The 21,317-nt window shown below is 43.3% G+C and overlaps 1 protein-coding gene across 1 annotated transcript in view; it reads left to right on the top strand.

Annotated features, from left to right (window-relative positions):
• The window catches only part of GLB1 (galactosidase beta 1), a 103,647-nt gene that overhangs the window by 63,220 nt on the left and 19,110 nt on the right, over positions 1 to 21,317 (top strand). The window contains exons 11-15 of the mRNA XM_005898140.2: positions 8,569 to 8,643; positions 10,901 to 10,990; positions 13,870 to 13,983; positions 16,851 to 16,982; positions 18,854 to 19,108. Coding sequence (XP_005898202.1) covers positions 8,569 to 8,643; positions 10,901 to 10,990; positions 13,870 to 13,983; positions 16,851 to 16,982; positions 18,854 to 19,108 — 666 coding nt within the window. The remainder of the gene's footprint in view (positions 1 to 8,568; positions 8,644 to 10,900; positions 10,991 to 13,869; positions 13,984 to 16,850; positions 16,983 to 18,853; positions 19,109 to 21,317) is intronic.

Here is a 21,317-nt window from a genome sequence, read left to right as displayed (position 1 = left end):
GATGGGTTATTCTGTAGAAATTAATCAAGTTGTAGTTGATTGACCTTGATGACTGGAGTGGATCTTGGAATTCCTTGAGGGTGGCATTGGGGCTGGGTGGTGACGGGGCATGGGAGAATGGCCAACGTGATTTTCAGTATTTCAGAAGCTTAATGACATTTGAACCTTGACCCAGGACCAGTCACACTGGCTAAATGTCCTCTTGGTTTATGGCTAGAATGACATTAGTTCAGTGGGTGAACCAGCTGTCTCTTAATGATCCATGGTGCTGGTGGAAACACAGTGTTTATGTCAGATAATCAAGGATGACAATGTCAATATTGCTTCATAAACGTTAGTCTTTAAAAAAATTTTTTGAGGCACAGTTGATTTACGGTGTTGTGTTAATTTCTGCTGTCCAACAAAATGACTCAATTATACATATAGATACATACTTTTTCATATTCATTTCCATTATGGTTTTATCGGAGGATACTGGTTATAGTTCCCAGTGGTACACAGTAGGACTTGTTGTTTATGCATTCTACATATAATAGTCTGCATCTGCTAATCCAAACAGATAGTCTTTTAAAGCATCGCCTAAACTCCTGTGGCATTAGTCCATTCATTTCCTGCATACCTGGCTTTTTTAGTCTGTCTTCCGAAGTGATTTCTCTGAAACCCTGATCTGGTCAGGATGCCTTCCATGACTCCACCCCTATTTTCATCAAGCCTCATCTTTCCATTCTCCCTTTTATTTAAACCATTTTTTAAAGTATACTTTACAATGCTGAGTTAGGTTCAGGTGTACAACAAGATGATTCCGTTCTTTTCCACTCTTTTTCAGATTCTTTTCCTACATTACAGGCTTTGAATATAGTTCCCTGTGCTATGCAGGTCTCCCTTTCTTGTACATGACTGTCTAGCCTTAAGATACAGGTACAGAAAATTCCTCAAGTTCTACAGGAGGTGCCTCTTCTACTCCCTGGCCTCTGCACAGATCGGCCCCTCACTTACCCACCTAGAAAATGAGGACATGCCTCATTAGCTTCTCTGGGGAGTCATCTTTGAGTCGTCTCTCTGTAGATTTAGTCACACTTTGCTTTCCGCCACTGAGTTACACTGTGGAAATCTTGAATACACAACTTCTCCTAGTGTTAATATGACTTGTGTATACACACTGCACTCTAGACTTGGGGCTGTTATTATCCTTAGTACCAAGCACAGGACCTGACACAAAGTACTTTCTTTTCATTTTTTTTCTGTGCCCCGTGGCTTGCCAGATCTTAGTTTCCTGACCGGGAATTGAACTTGGCCCCATCAGTAAAAGTGCAGAGTCCTAAACGCTGGACTCCCAGTGGATTCCCCAGTCACTTTCTTAATGAGAGTTTGCTAGATCAATGAACAAAAACATTAGAAATCTTAGGGAGAGAACAGTTGGTCACTGTTGCATCTGTTGGCTTCTACTAGGAAAAGAGCAGCTTTCCATGTTGAGTTTGTCCCTCTAAATAAGTAGGATAAGAAGCAGTATTTACGACAAGTCTGAAAACTATGATTAAAGTACAAATTACTCTGGAGACATAAAGGTTCAGACGTCTATTTTGCTATGTTTGTCTATTTCTTTTCTGACACATTGGTTACTTGGACAGAAGGTTAGAATTTTGCTATATGATAATCAGTGAAAACTCTCTATAATAATTTTTTTAAAGGTTGTGGCAAATGTGATAGACAGAGGGAGGCTTAATATGGAGACTATAATGAGCTCATCCTACTGATTTAAAAAATCAAGATCCAAATAGATAACTGGATGAAAGACATAAACAAGTATAGACGTCTAGTGAAAACTTTGACACACCTTATGTTAAAAATCATATAAGATGCTTATATCATTTGACCTAATGACCCCTCACTTGACTGGAGGAAGAAATGGCAACCCACTCCAGTATTCTTGCCTGAGAATCCCATGGCCAGAGGAGCCTGACAGGCTACAGTACCTGGAGTCACAGTCGGACATGACTGAAGTGACTTCACGTGCACGCCCCTCACTTGGAACTTTATTTTAAAAATTCTGAACGTGGAGAATATTATAGACAAGAAGTTGTTCATTGCAATATTATTTATAGTATCAAAAACTGGAAATAATTCAATACCTAATATTGAAAAGCGATGGTTATATAACTTCTGTTATATCTGTTTGAATATAATATACAAGAAAGTAAAATTGTTGTTACTATTTGGCCCATGCCAGAAGTGCTTTTGGTAAGTGGCAGGAGTAAATTATAAAATTATCTCGTCTTTATATGTGCTTAACTGGTGGTCCAGTGGTTCAGACTCGGAGCTCCCAATGCAAGGAGCCTGGGCTCAATCCCTGGCCAGGGAGCTAGATCCCATATGCTGCAACTAAAGGTCCTGAAAGCCTCAACAAAGATTCTTGAGTGCCACCACTAAGACCCAGCGTGCCAAAAAAATAAATAAGTAACAATAGTGAAAACGAAAAAGACAGAGCCAGAGGAACAACACTAAACTTGGAGTCGAAGTCCCGGCTCCTCCCTTGCCCCTTTCCGAAATCTTGAGCAAGTTCCTCGGTCTCATCCCTAAAGAGGAAATATGATAACAAGCTATGAGGGCCTATGTAAGGAGTAAATAAAATGACAGAACCGGCACATCAAAGTCAGCCGAGTGTAGGTTGAATAAAAGTGTCTGTGCAGTTGACTTTTTCATCCAGTGTGGTAGAGAGGTTGCGGCCCTGGCCACACCTTGGCTTTAGAAATTAGGTGGGTCGTGGCCCTACCTCGCACAAGTAAATAGGGGATCTCAGACTGCTGTCAGGTCTCCCCTCTGGATCTGTGCTGACTGCTGTTATTGGCCAGAATGTTGGGGGGAGAATGCGGTATGTCGCCTGGCAGAAGAGAAAGAATATGATCTAGGCTTCAGGCAAAGCTGGGAAGAGAGACCTTGCATCCTGCTGTAAGATCAGGAGTCACTGTGGCCTCATTTGTGTTACTGTGAGTCATAAAGTTCACTGTAACATGATCTTTTAAATTTCACAGAAACATAGACTCATAGAATATTAGAAATACCAAGGGTTCCCAGCTCCAGATGGCTGCCTGTCTATGTATCTATCTCTTCTTCCTTCTAAAATGTGACTAATGATAAAAAAAAAAAAAAGAATTTTTTATTTTAAATGAAGCCAACAAGAAGGGAGCTGTCCATGCATGAGAGATTTCAGCAGATTTCTGGGAAACAAAAATAGATGGAGCAGTGGTGACTGAACAAGTAAGATAAGGAAATCTAGGTTCCCAGTGAGCATGGAAGAGGGTTATAGGAACAGGGAACAGGGAGTAGATTGACCATAAAGAACCAAGAAGAGCTGGGGTCTTGGAACTACAAGTAAGACAAAGGATGGAAATGAAAGCTGAAAATGGAAGATCTGGGTGGTCCAGTGGTTAAGATTCTGCACTCCTTATGTAGGGAGTGGGTGTTCGATCCCTAGTCAGGGAACAAAGATCCAAAATCCCACATGCTGTGTGTATCATGGCCAGAAGATTTTTAAAAAGCAGGGGTGGCAGGGTGGGAAGGCTGATGAAACTCTACGTATTTCCAGTCATATCCTTCACTCCTTCACCCCACTTTCCAATAAACTGTCCATCAGGGAAGCATCTTTCTACCAGCCAGAAAATTGGAGGATTAAAAAAAAAAAAAGTGCATAGCCCCAGAGCAAAGACCCCACATGTTATGTCTGATTCCCTGCGAAGTCATCCTAAAACAGAGGTCCCCACTGGACAAGCCTGGCTGCTGTACGTATAACAGGACTGGCACAAAGAAGCTGAGTGTGCAAATGCTAGTGCATTCGTTTGCATTACCATTAAATGTGAATAGACAGCTAAGGATGATGGCCACATGTTTGTGCAAACCCAGAAAAACTGCAACCAGGAGGAGGAAGACCAAGATGAAATAAACAGAAAAGTAACCCTAAAGGCAACAGAGAATCCACAGGACAGATCTTAAACAGAACAAAGCAAACCTTCTCAAATGTATATCCTTCAGAGATATCTGAGAAGATATGGCATCGATAAAAGAAGAACAGAATACTTTGATAAAGGAGACCAAGAAAAAGTTATCGGAAATTTTAAAAATATCCTAGAAATTAGAGTGAGAAGACAGATGGAAACAGGAGAGGAAAGATGAGACCCATAGAAGAATAATCTGGGAGGTGCAGGTTACTCATAAGGAAGGGGAGAAATGGAGAAAAAGCAAACAGCAAAGAAATAATACAGAACTTTCTCCAAAATAAAAAAGAATATCTGAGTTGCCTAGCACAATAAATGTAAAACCCATGTGTGTCCAGATGCACCTTTACAAAAATTTAGGATATTGGGAATAAATAACCTACAAGCTTCCAGAGAGAAAAAGCTGGTCACCTTTTTCAGGAAGGTGCTTGGCATGAGGCACACCAGGTGACAGAGGACACTGAACAGCACCCTGGTCATTCTGAGGGAAGATGATTTTTTAGAAAAATATTTTTATTTGGCTGCATTGGGTCTTAGCTTCAGCATGAAAACTCTTAGCTGAGGCATGTGGAATCTAGTTCCCTGGCCAGGGATTGAACCCGGGGCCCCTGCGTCGGGAGTCTTAGCCTCTGGACCACCAGGGAGGTCCTGAAGATGATTTTCAACATAGAATTCTATACCTACCCAAATTGCTAACTAAATATGACATACGCAGACATTCAAAGGTTCAGGAAGTTTCCTTCCCATGTACCAGTTCTTAGGAAGGTACTTGAGATTGCTCTGGTGAAATGAGGAAGTCGTGAGATTCTAGAAACAGGAGGGAAAAGCCAGAATAATGATAAAGCCTGGGGACTTCCCCGGTGGTCCAGCAGTTAAGACTCCACGCTCCCGATGCAGGGAGCAAGAGTTTGATCCCTGGTCAGGGAATGGGGATCCCACAAGTGGTGCAGCGGGGCCATAAATCAATGAAATACGAAAGTTTTTCTAAAATAATCGTGGACTCTCAACCCTTGGAGCAGAAGACTGAGGGTCCCAGTAGGAGGATTTCTGGGAGAGAAAAGAGTGTTGGAAGAAACTTGATACCGTCTTTGGAAATTTGGAACCATCTAAGCACCGTGTGAACTGCACAGCAGAGAGGAAGAAAGAAAGGCAATTAGAAACCCCAGGGAAGAGAAAAGAAAACTAACATCTGCAAGGAGAGAGAATATGCCATCCTGATACATATCTGCCATTTAGCTGTGCAGAGAGCAGTATTTATATAATTGTAATAATGTGAGCACAGGTGATTAATTTTAATATAAGGTCAATGTGCACTTGATGGGAGGACTTGTGACTAATAGGGTAGACCTTTAACCTTGACATTTAAAAAGCACAGCTGATGGTTTGGAGATGGGAGTGGAGAGGAGAGCTAAGGGAAGGATGCAGACAGCCTTATCTTTAAATGTGTGGAGACGATGGATAATGTTCTAGTCGGTAAGAACTAAGAAATAAAGGTATAGGGTATTATTTAAAGCTACAAAGATAACCAGTAGAGAAAGTAAAAATAGTGACATAACCATATTGGCAAGAAAGGGTGATATCTGAAGAGTACAACTGAGCTAAATCCCATGTATTAAAGAAATAAATGATCATGCTTTAAGTTGGTCAAACAAGAAGTAGCAGGTAAATTTAGAGACTAAAAGAAGCAAAAATCGAAACAGTGAAATGATTTTAAAATGGTTTCGTCTGAAGAACAGAACTAAAAGAATGTTGCAGGAAACCACTGCTTTTTACTATGCTTTTTAAAATTACTTTTAAAAAGGGAAGCTGAGAGGCGGCTGGGGGGTGGGGGGCGGGCGGGGAAAGAAGGAAGGAACTAAGAGCCCTGACAGATCATAATACAACCTATTAATACTTGGAGATTCCAGATGGACATCGACTTTTTTTAAGACCTGGGAATGACACCCGTATCTTCTGACATTAATATAAATTGTGTGTGTGTGTGTATTTAATCAGGTTTTGTTTTTGTTTAAAAATCATTTCAAATTTACAGGAATATTTCAAGAATAAGAATAGCAGGACAAACACTTGTGTCTTCCACACCCAGATTCACCCGTGTGAATATTTCACTACGTTTGTGTCATCATTTGCCCCTCGCCGAGCCCATATGCTCTCTAAACCTCTGGAGGGTTTTAGACATCAAGACTCTCGACCCCTACATACTTCAGTGTATGTTGTTTAAGAATAGGCAAGAATATGCTCTTATATAACCACAGCAAATTTAACACTGACACAAAACTTTAATCTACTCCTAAGATTTAATTTGCACACAGCATCTTTTCCTGCTATAGACTCCCCCCCTTCAGAGTCAGTTTGGGCACGTACCTTTTATTTCTTTTCCTCCCAACTCATCTTCAGCTGTCACTTTCATCCTCTCTAACTTGTTTTTGCTCTTTTGTTTCACCCCATTCCTAATTCAGGTCTCAGTTGTTGTTTTTAAAAATAATTTTATCTATTTTTGGCTGTGCTGGATCCTCTTTGCTGCATGGGCTTTTCTCCAGAGCAGGGCCGGCTCTGCAGTTGCGGTATGTGGGCTTCTCTTGCGGAGCCCTTGTTCCAGGGAGCATGGTCCTCAGTAGGTGTTGTGGCTCCTGGGCTCTAGAGCACTGGCTCACTAGTTGGGGAGCATGGGCTTGTTTGCTTTGCAACATGTGGGACCCTCCCAGACCAGGGATCAAACCCATTGTCTCCTGCATTGGCAGGCAGATTTCTTACCTCTGGGCCACGAGGGAAGCCCCAGTTGTCATTGTTTTAATGGTAGCATTTAAAAATTTTTATTTTTGGTGTATAGTTGATTTCTCCTGGCAATCTTGATTCCAGCTTTTGCTTCATCCAACCCTGCGTTTCTCATGATGTACTCTGCATATAAGTTAAATAAGCAAGGTGACAATATACAGCCTTGACGTACTCCTTTCCCAATTTGGAACCAGTCTGTTGTTTCATGTCCAGTTCTAACTGTTGCTTCTTGACCTGCATACAGATTTCTCAGGTCAGGTGGTCTGGTATTCCCATCTCTTTCAGAATTTTCCAGTTTGTTGTGATCCACACAGTCAAACGCTTTGGCATAGTCAATAAAGCAGAAGTAGTTGTTTTTCTTCACTTGCTTTTTTGATGCTCCAATGGATGCTGGCAATTTGAGCTCTGGTTCCTCTGGCTTTTCTAAATCCAGCCTGAACATCTGCAAGTTCACAGTTCACCTACTGTTGAAGCCTGGCTTGGAGAATTTTGAGCATTACTTTGCTAGCGTGAGATGAGTGCAATTGTGTGGTAGTTTGAACACTCTTTGGCATTGCCTTTCTTTGGGATTGGAAAGAAAACTGACCTTTTCCCATCCTGTGGCCACTGCTGAGTCTTCCAAATTCGTAGGCATATTGAGTGCAGCACTTTCACAGCATCATCTTTTAGGATTTGAAATAGCTCAACTGGAATTCCATCACCTCCGCTAGCTTTGTTTGTAGTGATGCTTCCTAAGGCCCACTTGACTTCACATTCCAGGATGTGACACCACCCTTATGGCAGAAATCGAAGAAGAACTAAAGAGCCTCTTGATGAAAGTGAAAGAGGAAAGTGAAAGTGTTGGCTTAAAACTCAACATTCAGAAAACTAAGATCATGGCATCTGGTCCCATCACTTCATGGCAAATAGATGGGGAAACAATGGAAACAGTGACAGACTTTATTTTGGGGGGCTGCAAAATCACTGTAAATGGTGACTGCAACCATGAAATTAAAAGATGCTTGCTCCTTGGAAGAAAAGTTATGACCAACTTAGACAGCATACTAAAAGGCAGAGATATTGCTTTACCAGCAAAGGTCTATTTAGTCAAAGCTATGGTTTTTCCAGTAGTCATGGATGGATGTGAGAATTGGGCCATAAAGAAAGCTGAGCACCAAGGAATTGATGCTTTTGAACTGTGGTGTTGGAGAAGACTCTTGAGAGTCCCTTGGACTGCAAGGAGATCCAACCAATCCATTCTAAAGGAAATTAGTCCAGAATATTCATTGGAAGGACTGATGCTGAAGCTGAAACTCCAGTACTTTGGCCACCTCATGCGAAGAGCTGACTCATTGGAAAAGACCCTGATGCTGGGAAAGATTGAAGGCGGGAGGAGAAGGGGACGATAGAGGATGAGATGGTTGAATGGCATCACTGACTCTACGGACATGAGTTGGGTGAACTCCAGGAGTTGGTGACGGACAGGGAGGCCTAGCATGCTGCAGTCCATGGGGTCGCAAAGAGTCAGACACCACTGAGCTGATAGCTGATTTACAATGTTGTGTTAGTCTATTTGTTTCCACTTTCTGTTTTCAGGTGTTTTGTTCTATAATTATTTGAGTGATTCCTGGAGCTTAAAGCACAGACATACACAGGCGTGTGCTTAGAATTCTGTTTTGGAGGGAGTTTTTGGTTCCTTTGCCTTTCCAAAAATCACTGGCACTATTTGAATCTTTGATCATTCTTTTGAAACATGAATTGTAGAGATGTGTTTCTGAGAGTTTAACAGCCATTTTTCTTTTCTTTTTTCCACTGTGGTTTATAGTTTGCAAAAGTACCAGAAGGTCCTATCCCCCCATCCACACCGAAGTTTGCATATGGAAAAGTTGCTCTGAATAAGGTAAGAAAAAAACTAACAGAAACATTAAGAGTGAGGAAGTGGAATTCAGCAGTCATGAGTCAAAGTGTTATGTCTGGCAATCGGCTCCTTATTTTTTTGTGAACTTGTTTTCTGTGAGACTGATGGGGTGGGTGATGTTTCTGGGAAAACGGGGACACAGGCCGTGAGCTGCTGTGTGTGATGCTGACAGGGTGAGCGCGTCAGGCGTGAGCGGGCATTCTTAGATCATTTTGTTTCCATTATCAGTGGCAAAACCAGCCTTAGGAGCCCTTGTGGGAATAACATGTAACCTTACTGTTATGGCTAGTGACATTCATTTCTATAATTCTCCTTTTCTAAAAGCAGTTCTCAAAAGCCACGAACATTAACTCTAAATTATACACTGCCCTCCATCTCAAAATCATGTCTTCAGGAAAAAAAGAAAAATCATGTCCTCATGGCTTGTGGCTTATATGGTAATTGGGACATATAATTACCATATTGTGGGAAATATGGTAATTGGGAGTGGGAAAGCCAGAAACGAATCATAAATATTAGCAAAGAGCTTTTTCTTCTAGGGAAAGAGCAAAAGAGGAGAGGCTTCATTTGATAGGAGTGACGTAAGCCCAAGGCAATTTGTTTTGACCATCTTCAGGTTTTCCCCTCTGATAATCCCTAACTCCTACCTGGGTTAACTAACAAGAAAAAAAAAAGTTACACATTTCTTAAGAATCTTGATATGCTAAAATAGCATCATAAGTTTTTATCTTTAAGCAAAATGCCAAACATGATTGTATAATGTTTCCATTCGTGAAGCCCTTTGATGTTTGGTTGAGCTCTTGTAACATTTTCCACCTAGTGTCAGATATGTGTGTTACATTCTACAAAGAATGTGGTTTCTCTGCCTGATAGGAATCTTGCTTTAGATTAATCAGACTTTAATCACATTTGTAAAGGGAGTACCTTCAACTTGTTCATTGCTACTGCTACTTAAGGAAAAGTTTGGTTTGTGTCTTTTTAAGCTGTGAAAAGTTTATTTTTATGCAACAGAAAATAACTGCAAATGTTTTGAACAATATTGCTAACCTTAGTACCAAAGCACATTCTGTTTACCAGGAAGGAGAACTGTGAGACCAGAAACTAAATACAGGATTGAAGACAGCAAATTGACATAAAACTGTGTAAAGGCTGGGAGTTCCCTGGTGGTCCAGTGTCGAAGACTCTATGCTTCCAATGCGGGGGGCCCAAGGTTTGATCTCTGGTCAGAGAGCTAGATCCCACATGCTGCAACTAAGACCCCATGCAGCCAAATAAATGAATAATTAATTTTTTAAAATACTGAATGAAGTTTATGTAGATCATAGTAATATAGGATAAAAGCTCTGACCATGAGCTCCTTTAGTTATCCAAGTAGGAAAGCACTCACTTAGCTGAATTGATGGGATTGTACCTAACCGATGGTTTTTTTTTCTTCCATGCTACCTATCAGTGAGGTAGCTCTAAAAAGCGTTTATAAAAATTCCTAACCAGTTTCATGCTGGGGAAAGCCCTGGGTTTGAAGTCAAACCTAACTGCAAATCCCGTCTGGGCCGTGACTCAAGTGAAATCCTGAGTCCCCAGTTCCTTCCTCTTCCCTAACAAGGGACAGTATTGCCTTCCTTGCCGGCTTTTGTGAGGACTCAGTGAGGTGTGTGGGTAAAGGGAGGTCTCTCCTAGAGTTTGGAGAGGCACCCACGGTTGTTTTGTACATCAGAGTAAACATCATGGGCTACGAGTAAACACAGTCATTCAGGCTGAATGTAAGTGTTAATTGGGTGTCTACTATGTGCTGGGCATTGGAGGTGAGCACAGTACAGACCTTGCTCTTAAGAAGCTGACTGTCCACAAGGAGGACAGTGGGGTCAACAAGTGGAAGGTGATCCAGGCATGGGGAACATGCTGCTGACAAGCTCAGAGGAGGGCACAGTGGGGCTGCTTCACTCGGAGGTGGAGGGGAGCTTTTACAGAACCTTGGTTTTCATGCATTTTACGGGCCTTTCCTATACAGGAGGTTGTGACTGAATAGGTATGTTTGAAACTCTTTACAATATCATCTGTTATTTTTCATCCAGAGTTAGGGACTGGATAGAATTGATTCCACTCAGGACAGCCCTGAGTAGAATTCAAACCATTTCATTTAGGGGTTTGGTCAAATCCGCTGTCTCTGATGATGACGTTATTTCTACTGTGATTAAGTGAGGGGTGACAGTGAGTAAAAGCTGCTTTTGTTTCTTTCCAGTTAAAGACAGTGGAGGATGCTCTCAACATCCTGTGTCCCTCTGGACCCATAAAAAGTGTTTATCCTTTGACATTTATCGATGTGAAACAGGTAAGGCTTCAGAGGTAATGCTTTACCTTTTTTCTACCTTCAAAAATATGTGCTTTCTACACTACCTGTTCTGAACACAGGGACCAAAATGATAAGCAGATAAATCAGACCCCTATGTAAAATCACCTCGGATCTCCAGGCTCTAGCTCTGTATGCTGCACAGTGGCTGATCTTTGCTGTTCTCCCCATCCCATTTCTTATCACATAGGTAATAACCTGCTTTAGCATAATTCTGTGCAGGTTATACATTGAGTATATGTCTGATATAATTAGTCTTATTAGGTATCAAAGTAAAACCACTGTTTTATTACTCAAAAAAGACACTTATTTGTTCTTGCTGCTGCTGCTGCTAAGTCGCTTCAGTCGTGTCCGACTCTGTGCGACCCCATAGATGGCAGCCCACCAGGCTCCCCCATCCCTGGGATTCTCCAGGCAAGAACACTGGAGTGGGTTACCATTTCCTTCTCCATATTTGTTGTTAGTTCCAAGATATAGGGACTGTGTTCTTAATAGATTAGGTTATTAGAGATTTTTTCCTGCCTTTGCAGAGAAAAAGAAGAGAGTACACGTGTGTGTGTGTGTGTGTGTGTGTGTGTGTGTGTTTAATCTCCAGGCACAGCTCCATCTTTATTGTAAAATTTACCCAACTTTTTGTGTTAGAAAACTTGCAAGAATAGTACAACACCCATAGAGCTTTAACCTAGATCCATCAAGTGTTAACAGCTGCTTCATTGGCATTCTGTGTGTGTATGGTTTGGAGTCAGCTGCTTTTTGTTTTTCTTAAGCATTTGAGGTAGTTGTCAACATCATGACACTTCCACTCTTAAATATTAGAGCATGTATTTTTAAGAAGGACATTATAGTACATGATCACAAATAATGATCACCCTTAAGAAATCTAGCATGGATACAGTCCTATTATCTAATATACATTCTACGATCAGGTATCCCAGTTTATTTCAGCAATGTCCCTTATAGCTTCTCTCTTTTCAGTCCAGTTGCCAGTCCACTATCACACATTGCATTTAGTCTGCTTTCATCTGAAACAGTTCCTGAGTCTGTTTTTCCTCTCTCTCTCGTGACATGGTCATGTCTGAAGAGTTCAGACAGTTTCTAAGTTTTGCAGACCACACCTCACCGGTTAGACTCAGTGAGACATTTTTGGCACATACACAACGGCCGCAGCGTGTTCGTCTCAGGCTGCCGTAGTAGGGTCACTTGGTGCCTTTAGTTCAGTGTTCTATTTGATCACTTAGTTAAGATCTCAGCTCTGGTTTTTGAAATGGAAAATTATGTAGGGGCTCCTTTCTGACTTCTGAGGAGATCACCTTCTGGAGGATGATATAGTAACAGCACATTTGATCTTGCTTTAGCTTATTTTGTTATATTATTGTATCTTGGAACTAAGAACAAATAACTGTCTTTTTTTGAGTTTGTGATTTCACTCCAGCAATACTGCTTTGTGATAAATAAAAATGATTAATTAAGCCCCCCTCACTTTTTTGTTAGCGTTGGGTAGTGTTCTTTCTCTGGTTCCAACACACACTGGTTGTACATCCGTGTCTCCATCTACCTGTCCTCTCCACTGAGGAGGGTCGGAGCACATCAGATAAGACACAGCTCAGAGCAGTGGGAACCTGGAAGTGGATCCCAGGTTAGTGTCCTTGCTTTTTCTCAGCCCCTTTCTGCTCTCTCACCTTTGGCCAAGGCAGTGCTCTCAGATCAGGTGTGGCTCCTGGGCCCTGACTGCTTCAGATCTGGGACAGGCCGTAGAAGATTTACTTCCAGCAAACCTCTCGGTGGGCACAGCTGCAGGGAGTGGGGTGCAGCTCTGGTACCCCTGCAGCTGCCTCCCCCATCCGCCCCGTCCGGAGTCCTCACTTTGCCATTGCAGGGAGCATCTCACCTTCTGCTCCCCTCCTGGAAACCCCTAGTCTCTGAGCTAGGACTCACCACTCTGCTGCATTCAAAAGAAAAAAAGAAACAAGAGATGGAGATTTGGGGGTCTGGAAGGGAGGCATCCTTGTGCTCGAAGGTTTGGGTGATGACAGTGGCATTTCTTGAGTTCAGCACTTTCCTGCAGCACAGGAACACGGGTTAGCATTTTCCTTCCGCTCCTGCATATCACCCCTCCCCTTTGCTGGGCTGCTCTTTCTCGCATTCAGGGCTGAGGAGTGGGAAACTGTTTCCTGCTGGGTTTCCATTTGGATTCTCCTGTATGACCTGACTTGTCCAGCTCTCCCAGCTAATGACCACTCAGGAAGCCATTCACCCAGGCTGGTGTTTGGGGGCTTCCTTTCCAACCAGGGGTCCCAGCATCTCAAAGTACTTTCTGAGGCTCATTTAGAGGCACATTTCACCCCCACCTCCATCTGTCTCTCGCCGCCTGTTTCCCTCTCGCCTCCACTTGAAACGGTTTCTGATTGACTCTTGTTTTGTATGTTAGAGCAGAGTTAGCCCAAGAAGCTGGAGAATGCTTTACGGAGCATTCTGTTGCTGTTTACCTTTTGTTTTTGTTGTCCTTGGTTTTGGTTTTTGAGGTAATGGCAGTAACCTTTTGATCTGTGACAGGATCCCCCCAAGTTATTCTGGGCACATCACCTACCACGTTCCAGGGTCTGGTTCCCTCTTGTGGGAGGGGAGGGGATGTTTGACAAAGGCCTCCAGGCTTCCTTGCAGTTAGCTGCTGTGATGGTTATTCTGTGATCTGAAAACTGAAGCCAGTTCCCTTTAATTAGACAGAATATTTGCCGAAGCTGGGGAAGCATTTCATTCCTATAGTTTTAGAAATGTTGCTTTCACGCGGATGGAGGGTGACCCAGTTCTCCTAAGGTGAACTGCAAGAGTGATGTCTTTTTCTTGCATCCTTCTCTAACCAGTACTTTGGATTTGTGCTGTACCGAACAATGCTCCCTGAAGACTGCAGCGACCCTACACCCCTCTCTTCGCCACCCAGTGGTGTCCATGACCGGGCCTACGTCTCTGTGAACGGGGTAAGAATTCTCTCTGAATTTGTGTGTCTGCCCCCACGGGGGAGGAGAGTTGTGGGTTGCACTTGGTAATGATCTCAGAGAGACAGCAGTAAGCAGTCCTGAGGAGAGATCTTATTCCTTGCCCGGGAACTGGACCTGGTTAGCCTGGATGAAAAGCAGAAATCTTAGCTGCTGGGCCACCAGGGGCTACAGGCAAAGTTCTCTTGGCTCTTTCCCCTGTGTGAATGCAAGAATGTTTCAAGGAGGCAAAAACTGTAAAAACAGGTAGCAAGTTTATCCTTAGAGACACAGCACAGGAAGAGGGACAGCACACAGAGAAACAGCGTGTTTATCCGAGTTCCCTGGTGGTTAGGAGTCAGCATTTCACTGCCAGGGCCTGGGTTTGATCCCTGATCCAGGAACTGTCTTGCATGCCACACAGCAGGACCAAAATACAAAAAATAAATAAAAATAAAAGACTGAAGCAAGGCAGAAATACACACCTGGAGAGGACAGCAGGTGTCCTGAATGGGGAATGTAGTAAAGAGGTGATTCAAATCCCTTATATAAGACAGTCCTTCTGGGTCTTTGTGTACCTTTGGCCAATTATCGTTTCTTTTTTCACACTTGACCTGTCCTTGGGCCTTCCCCAACATGCGTGCGTAACTTTTTGCTAAAATGGATCCCACTGCAGAGGCCTCTGGGTGCATGTCCTCACTTGTCATGGGGTGGCACGTTGTGACCCCCAAGGAGCCTGCCTGCACGTGTACGGACAGGGAAGTTTCCCTTGCCCTCAGGAGTGGTCATCTTCAGCTTCTCTTCAGCAGAGGTCAGCTTCTGCCACTAGCTTTGTCCTTGGAGTGTCTTCAGTTTGACCCCACTTGACAAATGCCAGATGTCCAACCCAAGGGCCCATCTATCTCCTACCTCAGTAACATGACAGTCAGGGAGACTGCTGCCTTCCCATCCTCAGGCTCCACCCTCCTTGTGATGCTCCTGAGCTCTTCCCCTTGCTGGCTGGTGTAGCCTCACCTGCACTCCATCTGCCTGAGGTATACACCCCCTCGTCCATCCGAACTTCCTGGTTGCCCCCCTAGTCCAGGGCCATCCCCTCTGACTGACACTGGGTGTCATTCCTGTCTTCTTTACTCTTGGATGGCAGGGTCTGTTTTGTATACACCAGATGAGTCATTTTAACTTAGGGTCTTCATCCTACATGAGAAGTTATATTCTGAAGGGCTGTTCATGATAATCAGAGCTAAGAGATACGAAGACTTTGATTTCATACATAACGTTATAGGATTTCCATTCCTCTCGCTGAGACAATCATATGAAATAAACACATGAAAGATTGTTCCTAACCAAGAAAATTTGTTGAGGAAAAAAAATTTTTAATTTTTCTTAAAAAAAAAAAAAAGAATGAAGTGATTTTAATATATGAAATAGGCAAACGACAAGGTCCTACTCTATAGTACAGGGAACTATATTCAATATCTTATAATAATCGATAATGGAAGAGAATATGTAAAATGAAATCACTTTGCTGGACACCCGAAGCTAACACAACATTGTAAATCAACTATGCTTCAAAAGCAACACAAAAGGAAAGAAATTAAGGGCCAGAGAAGGGAGTGATTCACCCAAGGTCACTCAAGAACTATCAGAACTAATTCTCTGCTGCTTCGATTTCTCTACAGCAATCTCCCATGTCTCCCAAACTACTTATTCTTTCTTTTTTTTTTTCAGATTTTAAACTTTTTCTTTTGTATTGGGGCACAGCCAGTTAACAATGTTATGGTAGTTTCAGGTGAGAGACAATTTCAAATGAAAATATTTCCATCCTATGGTGATGAGTGGTTTTAATTTGAGTGGCAGCAAATGTCTAAAACGCTATGAGTATGTATACTGATGGCAACGATTTCTAAAATTCCAATTTGAGGGTTGTTTTAGTGATTTTTTTGTTTGTTTGTTGTTGTTTTTTAAAGAATCTTGCATTTTAAAAAGTTAGGAATATGTTGCTGCTAAATTACCAGTTATTTCCCCTCATTCTATTATTTCATCTTTGTGGTTAATGTATCATATCAGGTATTTTGAAGTAAAACTACTCCACCTAACTCTCTGATTTTATCTCGTTTGTCTTATTTTGTCCCATCTCCATGTGATTTAAAACCTATTTTTTATTACTGCCTTTTTTGCTGTGAGCGCATGAAGAGATTCCTGTATTAGAAATCTTTCCCTGGAATTTCTGCCTCCATCCCCTCTCTATTAAAAATAGATGCACAGCCTACTCAATACTCTGTAATAACCTATATGGGAAAGGAATCTGAAAAAGAATTCATATATTGATATGTATACATATAACTGCACCACTTAGCTGTACACCTGTAGTGAACACATTGTAAATCAACTATACCCCAATATAAAATAAAAGTTAAATTTAAAAAATAAGGGACTTCCCTGGAAGTTCAGTGTTTAAGACTGTGATTCCACTGCAAGGAGTGCAGGTTTGATCCCTGGCTGGGGAACTAAGATCTCGTGTACTTTGCGGCATGGCCAAAAATTAAAAATAAATGAATAACATTTAAAATAATAATAAATACAAAATAAAAAAATAAAATAGACATACAAGAAAATAACCCAGAGCTAAGGAAATCAGCCTCAGCCCTTCCCTGCTGGGAGCTGAGTCTGGCAACCCTCCTATGAAGAAAGCAGTTGTTGCAGGAGCCTGGGCATCTGGCTGAGGACTTGGGCAAGGGAGCCATCAGAGCACTTCTGTCTGAAGTCTGGTGACACGTCAGGGTAGCAAAATGAGTGTGGAGTTGACTGAGCAGGCTGCCTCTGCTGACCCTCCCACCCTAGTTAATTCTCATTTGGTACTGAACCCACAGGTTGCCCAGGGAGTCCTTGAACGAGAATCCGTGATCACCCTGAACATAACAGGGAAAGCTGGAGCCACCTTGGACCTCCTGGTGGAGAATATGGGGCGTGTGAACTATGGCTCGTCTATCAATGATTTTAAGGTAGGCCCAGCCTCCCTGTTGGGAGTGAGACTCAAAGGTTGACCAAACTGTGCCTAAGTCATTGGGGAAAGTTTCTGTAAATCCACTTAAAGACTCTCCTGCATACACTCTTTCCTTGCAGCCCTGTTCACGTAGAAGTGATTTTCTGCTTTGGTCGTGCTGGGCTTTGCTGCTGCGCACAGGCTTTCTCTAGTGGAGACAACTCTCTAGTTGCAGTGCGCGGGCTTCCCATTGCGGTGGCTTCTTTTGATGGTGGAGCACAGGCTCTAGGGCGTATGAGCTTCAGTAGTTGCAGTGCATGGGCTCGAGAGTGCAGGGACTTCAGAAGTTGTGGCTCATGGGCTTAGTTGCTCCGAGGCATGTGGAATCTTCCCAGACCAGGGACTGAACCCGTGTCCCCGGCACTGGCAGGCAGATTCTTATCCACTGTACCACCAGGGAAGTCCACGTAGAAGTAATTTTTAAAAGCATGCGCCCTTTGCCAAATTTGATGAGTAAACTTACCTGATTTGTTTTGCAGCCTAGAAGTTGGGTTATTTTGAAGATCTGTTTTCCTCTGTAGATGATGAGAAAGTTGAGCTTTGCAAACAGAACCCTTGCATTTGAGTTCAGCCATCCTTTAGCAAGAAACAGAAGGAGGAAGCCACTGCACCATGCTTTTCCTTTGCTTAAAAAACCCACCAAGCCTGCAAAAGGCACTCCCATGCCAACAAAGCCAATTTAGCATTTGTTCTGCTGTTTTCTGGGTGTGGACAAACTCTTGAATTTTAGAAAGCCTTTCCCTCCGTGCACTGCTCTCAGCTCTCTTGGTTAGTCTGTGCCTAGGCGTCTAGTCCAAGTATGCTTTTCTGATGTGCATTTTGAGAGCGTTGTTCAGTAAGTGTTTGCTATGCTCATCCTCTGTGTGTGTGCTCCATGCGGTGCTTTTGGAGGAAGGCAAGGATGTTGAGATACAGGCTGCCCCTCGGTTAGCTCACCACGTGCTAGAGGAGGGAAGGCTGCACCTCCAGAATGACGGCAACACCCACGACAGGACAGGTGTCTGGGGCTATCTCCTGACCCTCCTGGTGGCATCTCAGAAGCAAAGCAGTGACACTCCTGGAGAACAGTCATGCAGGGGCCACTTTTGTCTCCAGTATAAAAGAAATGTTCCTGTTACCGTCCTTGTGGTCAGACTAATTAATGGTCGTGCTGCTTGGCTATCATAGGCCACACTGACCCACAGAGTGACGGGGACTCTTGTGAGGTGCCTGAATCCCCAGGACCCAGCAAAGAGCCTGGCACACAGCTGCATGGTCAACGCTTATTGAATTACTGATTGGGCCACTGAGACATGGTATTGACAGGTGTCGTAGAACAAATATGGGATCCCACTGGGATGGAAAAGTTCCACTCATGAAAGGCTGGGAAGAGGAAGCCAGATGAGCCATGAGCAAAGGCTTCCATGCAGTGTCTGGTGCCATGGACACCTCAAGCCCTTGCCTCCGCTGGACAAATAGAGCAACTTCAGAATGTGAGTCTCAGGCTCCCCATCATTATCACAGACCCTTCTATCCTTTTACAGTGGCCAAGTGTTCCTTTGCATTCTCCCCCCACCTCCATTCACTCTCCCACCCTCGAAACCATCATTTCCTCTGTTCTGGCCATGTCTCTGAACCAAACACTGAAGACGGGGATCTGAGGTCGAAAGCTCTGGCCTCAAGCCAGATCTGTGTCACTCTGATGGACACACAGTTTGGATTTCATGTGCTGTTGGTGTTTCATATCCCAGTTTGCTTTTCCCAGGAATTTAGGGCTGGAACACAGAGTCACATGAAGCCTCTCTGCACCATCTTTAGCCCCCAGCTCATCACTCTGTTTCTCTTTTACAGGGTCTTGTTTCTAACCTGACCCTTGGTTCCAAAATCCTCACCAACTGGGAGATCTTCCCGCTGGACATGGAGGATGCAGTACGCAGTCACCTGGGGACCTGGGGTGGCCGTGACGGGGGCTACCACAATAAAGCCCGTGCACACAGCCCCCCTACCTACGCACTCCCGACCTTTTATGTGGGTAACTTCACTATTCCCAGCGGGATCGCAGACTTGCCTCAGGACACCTTTATCCAGTTTCCTGGATGGACCAAGGTATGTGTCTTCATGGAAAGTATTTGCGTTTAGGCCTCCGATGTCTTCTTTTCTGTGTCTGATACAGCATCAAAAAGACTGCTAATGGTGTGCTGCGTGAGACTCAGGGGAGTGGAGGGTTTTCTGTGGATGCTTATCCATTTGTCAGGAGCAGGGCCACAGCAGATCTTCAAAGATGCTGTGGTCAGCCTGAAGGTAACCATCTAGCCCATTTTCATTGACAACTTTCTTTAGCAACTTCCTCCTTCCCCTAAGAAAAACCATACCGTCTTTGAAAACTGACTAGGAATAGCATTTCTTATTTATACTGAAGAAAATCCGGCCCAGGCAAAGGGGCAAATCTCTGGGAAGCCTGTTTTCTCTTGTTCACGCCTAACTCTATACTCTCCAGACCACCCCACCTCCGTATGGGGATGCTCCCATGCCCAGGGTGCATCCACCCCTGTCTGTAGGATCCTCAGCTCCCCCCTGGCCACTTTACTGCCTGCTTCATTCTCCTTTATTCTTGGAAGACATGTCTTCTTTCACCATTGTCTTCTCTACTTCAAGTCCTATTTTCATCTTAGACCTTATCATGACTCAAGTTATTCATTCAACAAATATTTAGTGGTTTCTGTTTCTGAGAGTGGGTCCAGCTGCTCGCCACCCTAAAGCCAATGAAGAGTTCAGGTTGGTGGAAAGGCAACTTTGCTTTATTTCAGAGGCTGGCAACGCTGGGGGAGGGCAGAGTTCTGTCCACAGGCCAACTCCCCCACCACTGACAGTCAGTGGGCAAGAGCTTTTATAGGCGGAGGGAGGAGCTACATGCAGAAACAGCACAGTCAGCTCTGACAGTCGTCTTGAAATTGGTCATGCAGTGGTCTGAGCAGTGTCATTTTAATTGTTTTAAGTACAGTTAATCTTCAGTTCCAGGGTCAGTTTGTTCCCATTTCCTAGGGGCCAATTCTCGGAATTGTGGCACCTCATGTCATGGCTGCAGTCTGGTCCTCATGTAATTAAATTCTTCCATCTGGTGGGAGTTTCAGTGTCTACAACACAGCTCCAAGGATATGGCTCAGAATATTATCTATGATCCTTGAGAAGAAACTAGAGGTCTTTAACTTTGCTTACTGACTCAACCATTATCATTTTGTCCTGTTTGATTTTTTCCCTTTGCTTCTGTATTTTCCCAATTCTCTGTTTAAACTGGTTAAAGTTTTCTGCAGACAAAAGACAGGCAGAGGACATGGGGGTTGGGGACCATAGGGTCTTGTTCCCTTTCAATCCACCCCTTTTTGACACGCTTCAAGATTAAGGAGAGACAGATAGAGAGCAAGAAATGGAATAAAAGTTTTGAATAGAGAATGAAGTTAGTAATAAAGTTGGCAGAGGCACTTGGTTTTAATTCATTTCTCTTCCAGTATTCCCCGATTCTTTGAGGCAGTGGGTGTTGGCTGCTCTGGTTCCTCTCTGCTGAAATGGGGTGCAGTCCTGCCTAATCTGGGGAATGGACACAGAGTTGGAAATAATCTCAAGTCTCAAGTTTAGCATCAGTATTTTGTATTGTGAAAACATGACCTCTGTCTGATTGCCTTGTCACAGTGCCTGGATAAACGCTTAAAAATTAGCAGACATATTATGGATGAGGATAATAATCAAAATGCATCTTTGTATTATTCTCTGAATGTATTTTCTTCTTAATGGTTAAAGCAGATGTACAATGTATGTCTAATAGGCCATAAGCTGGCTATTTGGAATACTGGAGCGGGCTGCCATTTCCTTCCCCAAGGGATCTTCCCACCCAGGGATCGAACCCAGGTCTCCCACATTGCAGGTGGATTCTTTTCCTTCTGAGACACCAGGGAAGCCCTGGTCAGCCTAAAGTTCAAATTAAATCATGTATAAGCCAGAATGACCCCCATACCTCAGTATATGAAAACTTCTACCATTTTCCCCTTTCCCGTAAAAAGCACTGATAATCAATATATTTTCCACTGTTGCCAGAGTGGCTCAGTTGTTGCCTGCTCTCGGTCCATTCATGTCCCTCGGTGCTCGGCCGACTTTTTGTTTATATATTTGTCTAGTCATCCACACTGGGAGAAAACTAATTAGACGTAACAAACAAGCAGAGAGAGGTATGCTGACAGGGAAGCATTTTCTAGGTCATACACTGTATTGATTACACCCAATCTTTACACCTTGTACATGTATTTTAAGTAGTAAACTTAAA

Source organism: Bos mutus, chromosome 22 (assembly GCF_027580195.1).
Source record: "Bos mutus isolate GX-2022 chromosome 22, NWIPB_WYAK_1.1, whole genome shotgun sequence".
NCBI classification, from domain to species: Eukaryota; Metazoa; Chordata; class Mammalia; order Artiodactyla; family Bovidae; genus Bos; species Bos mutus.
This window is presented reverse-complemented; position numbering and strand designations above follow the sequence as displayed.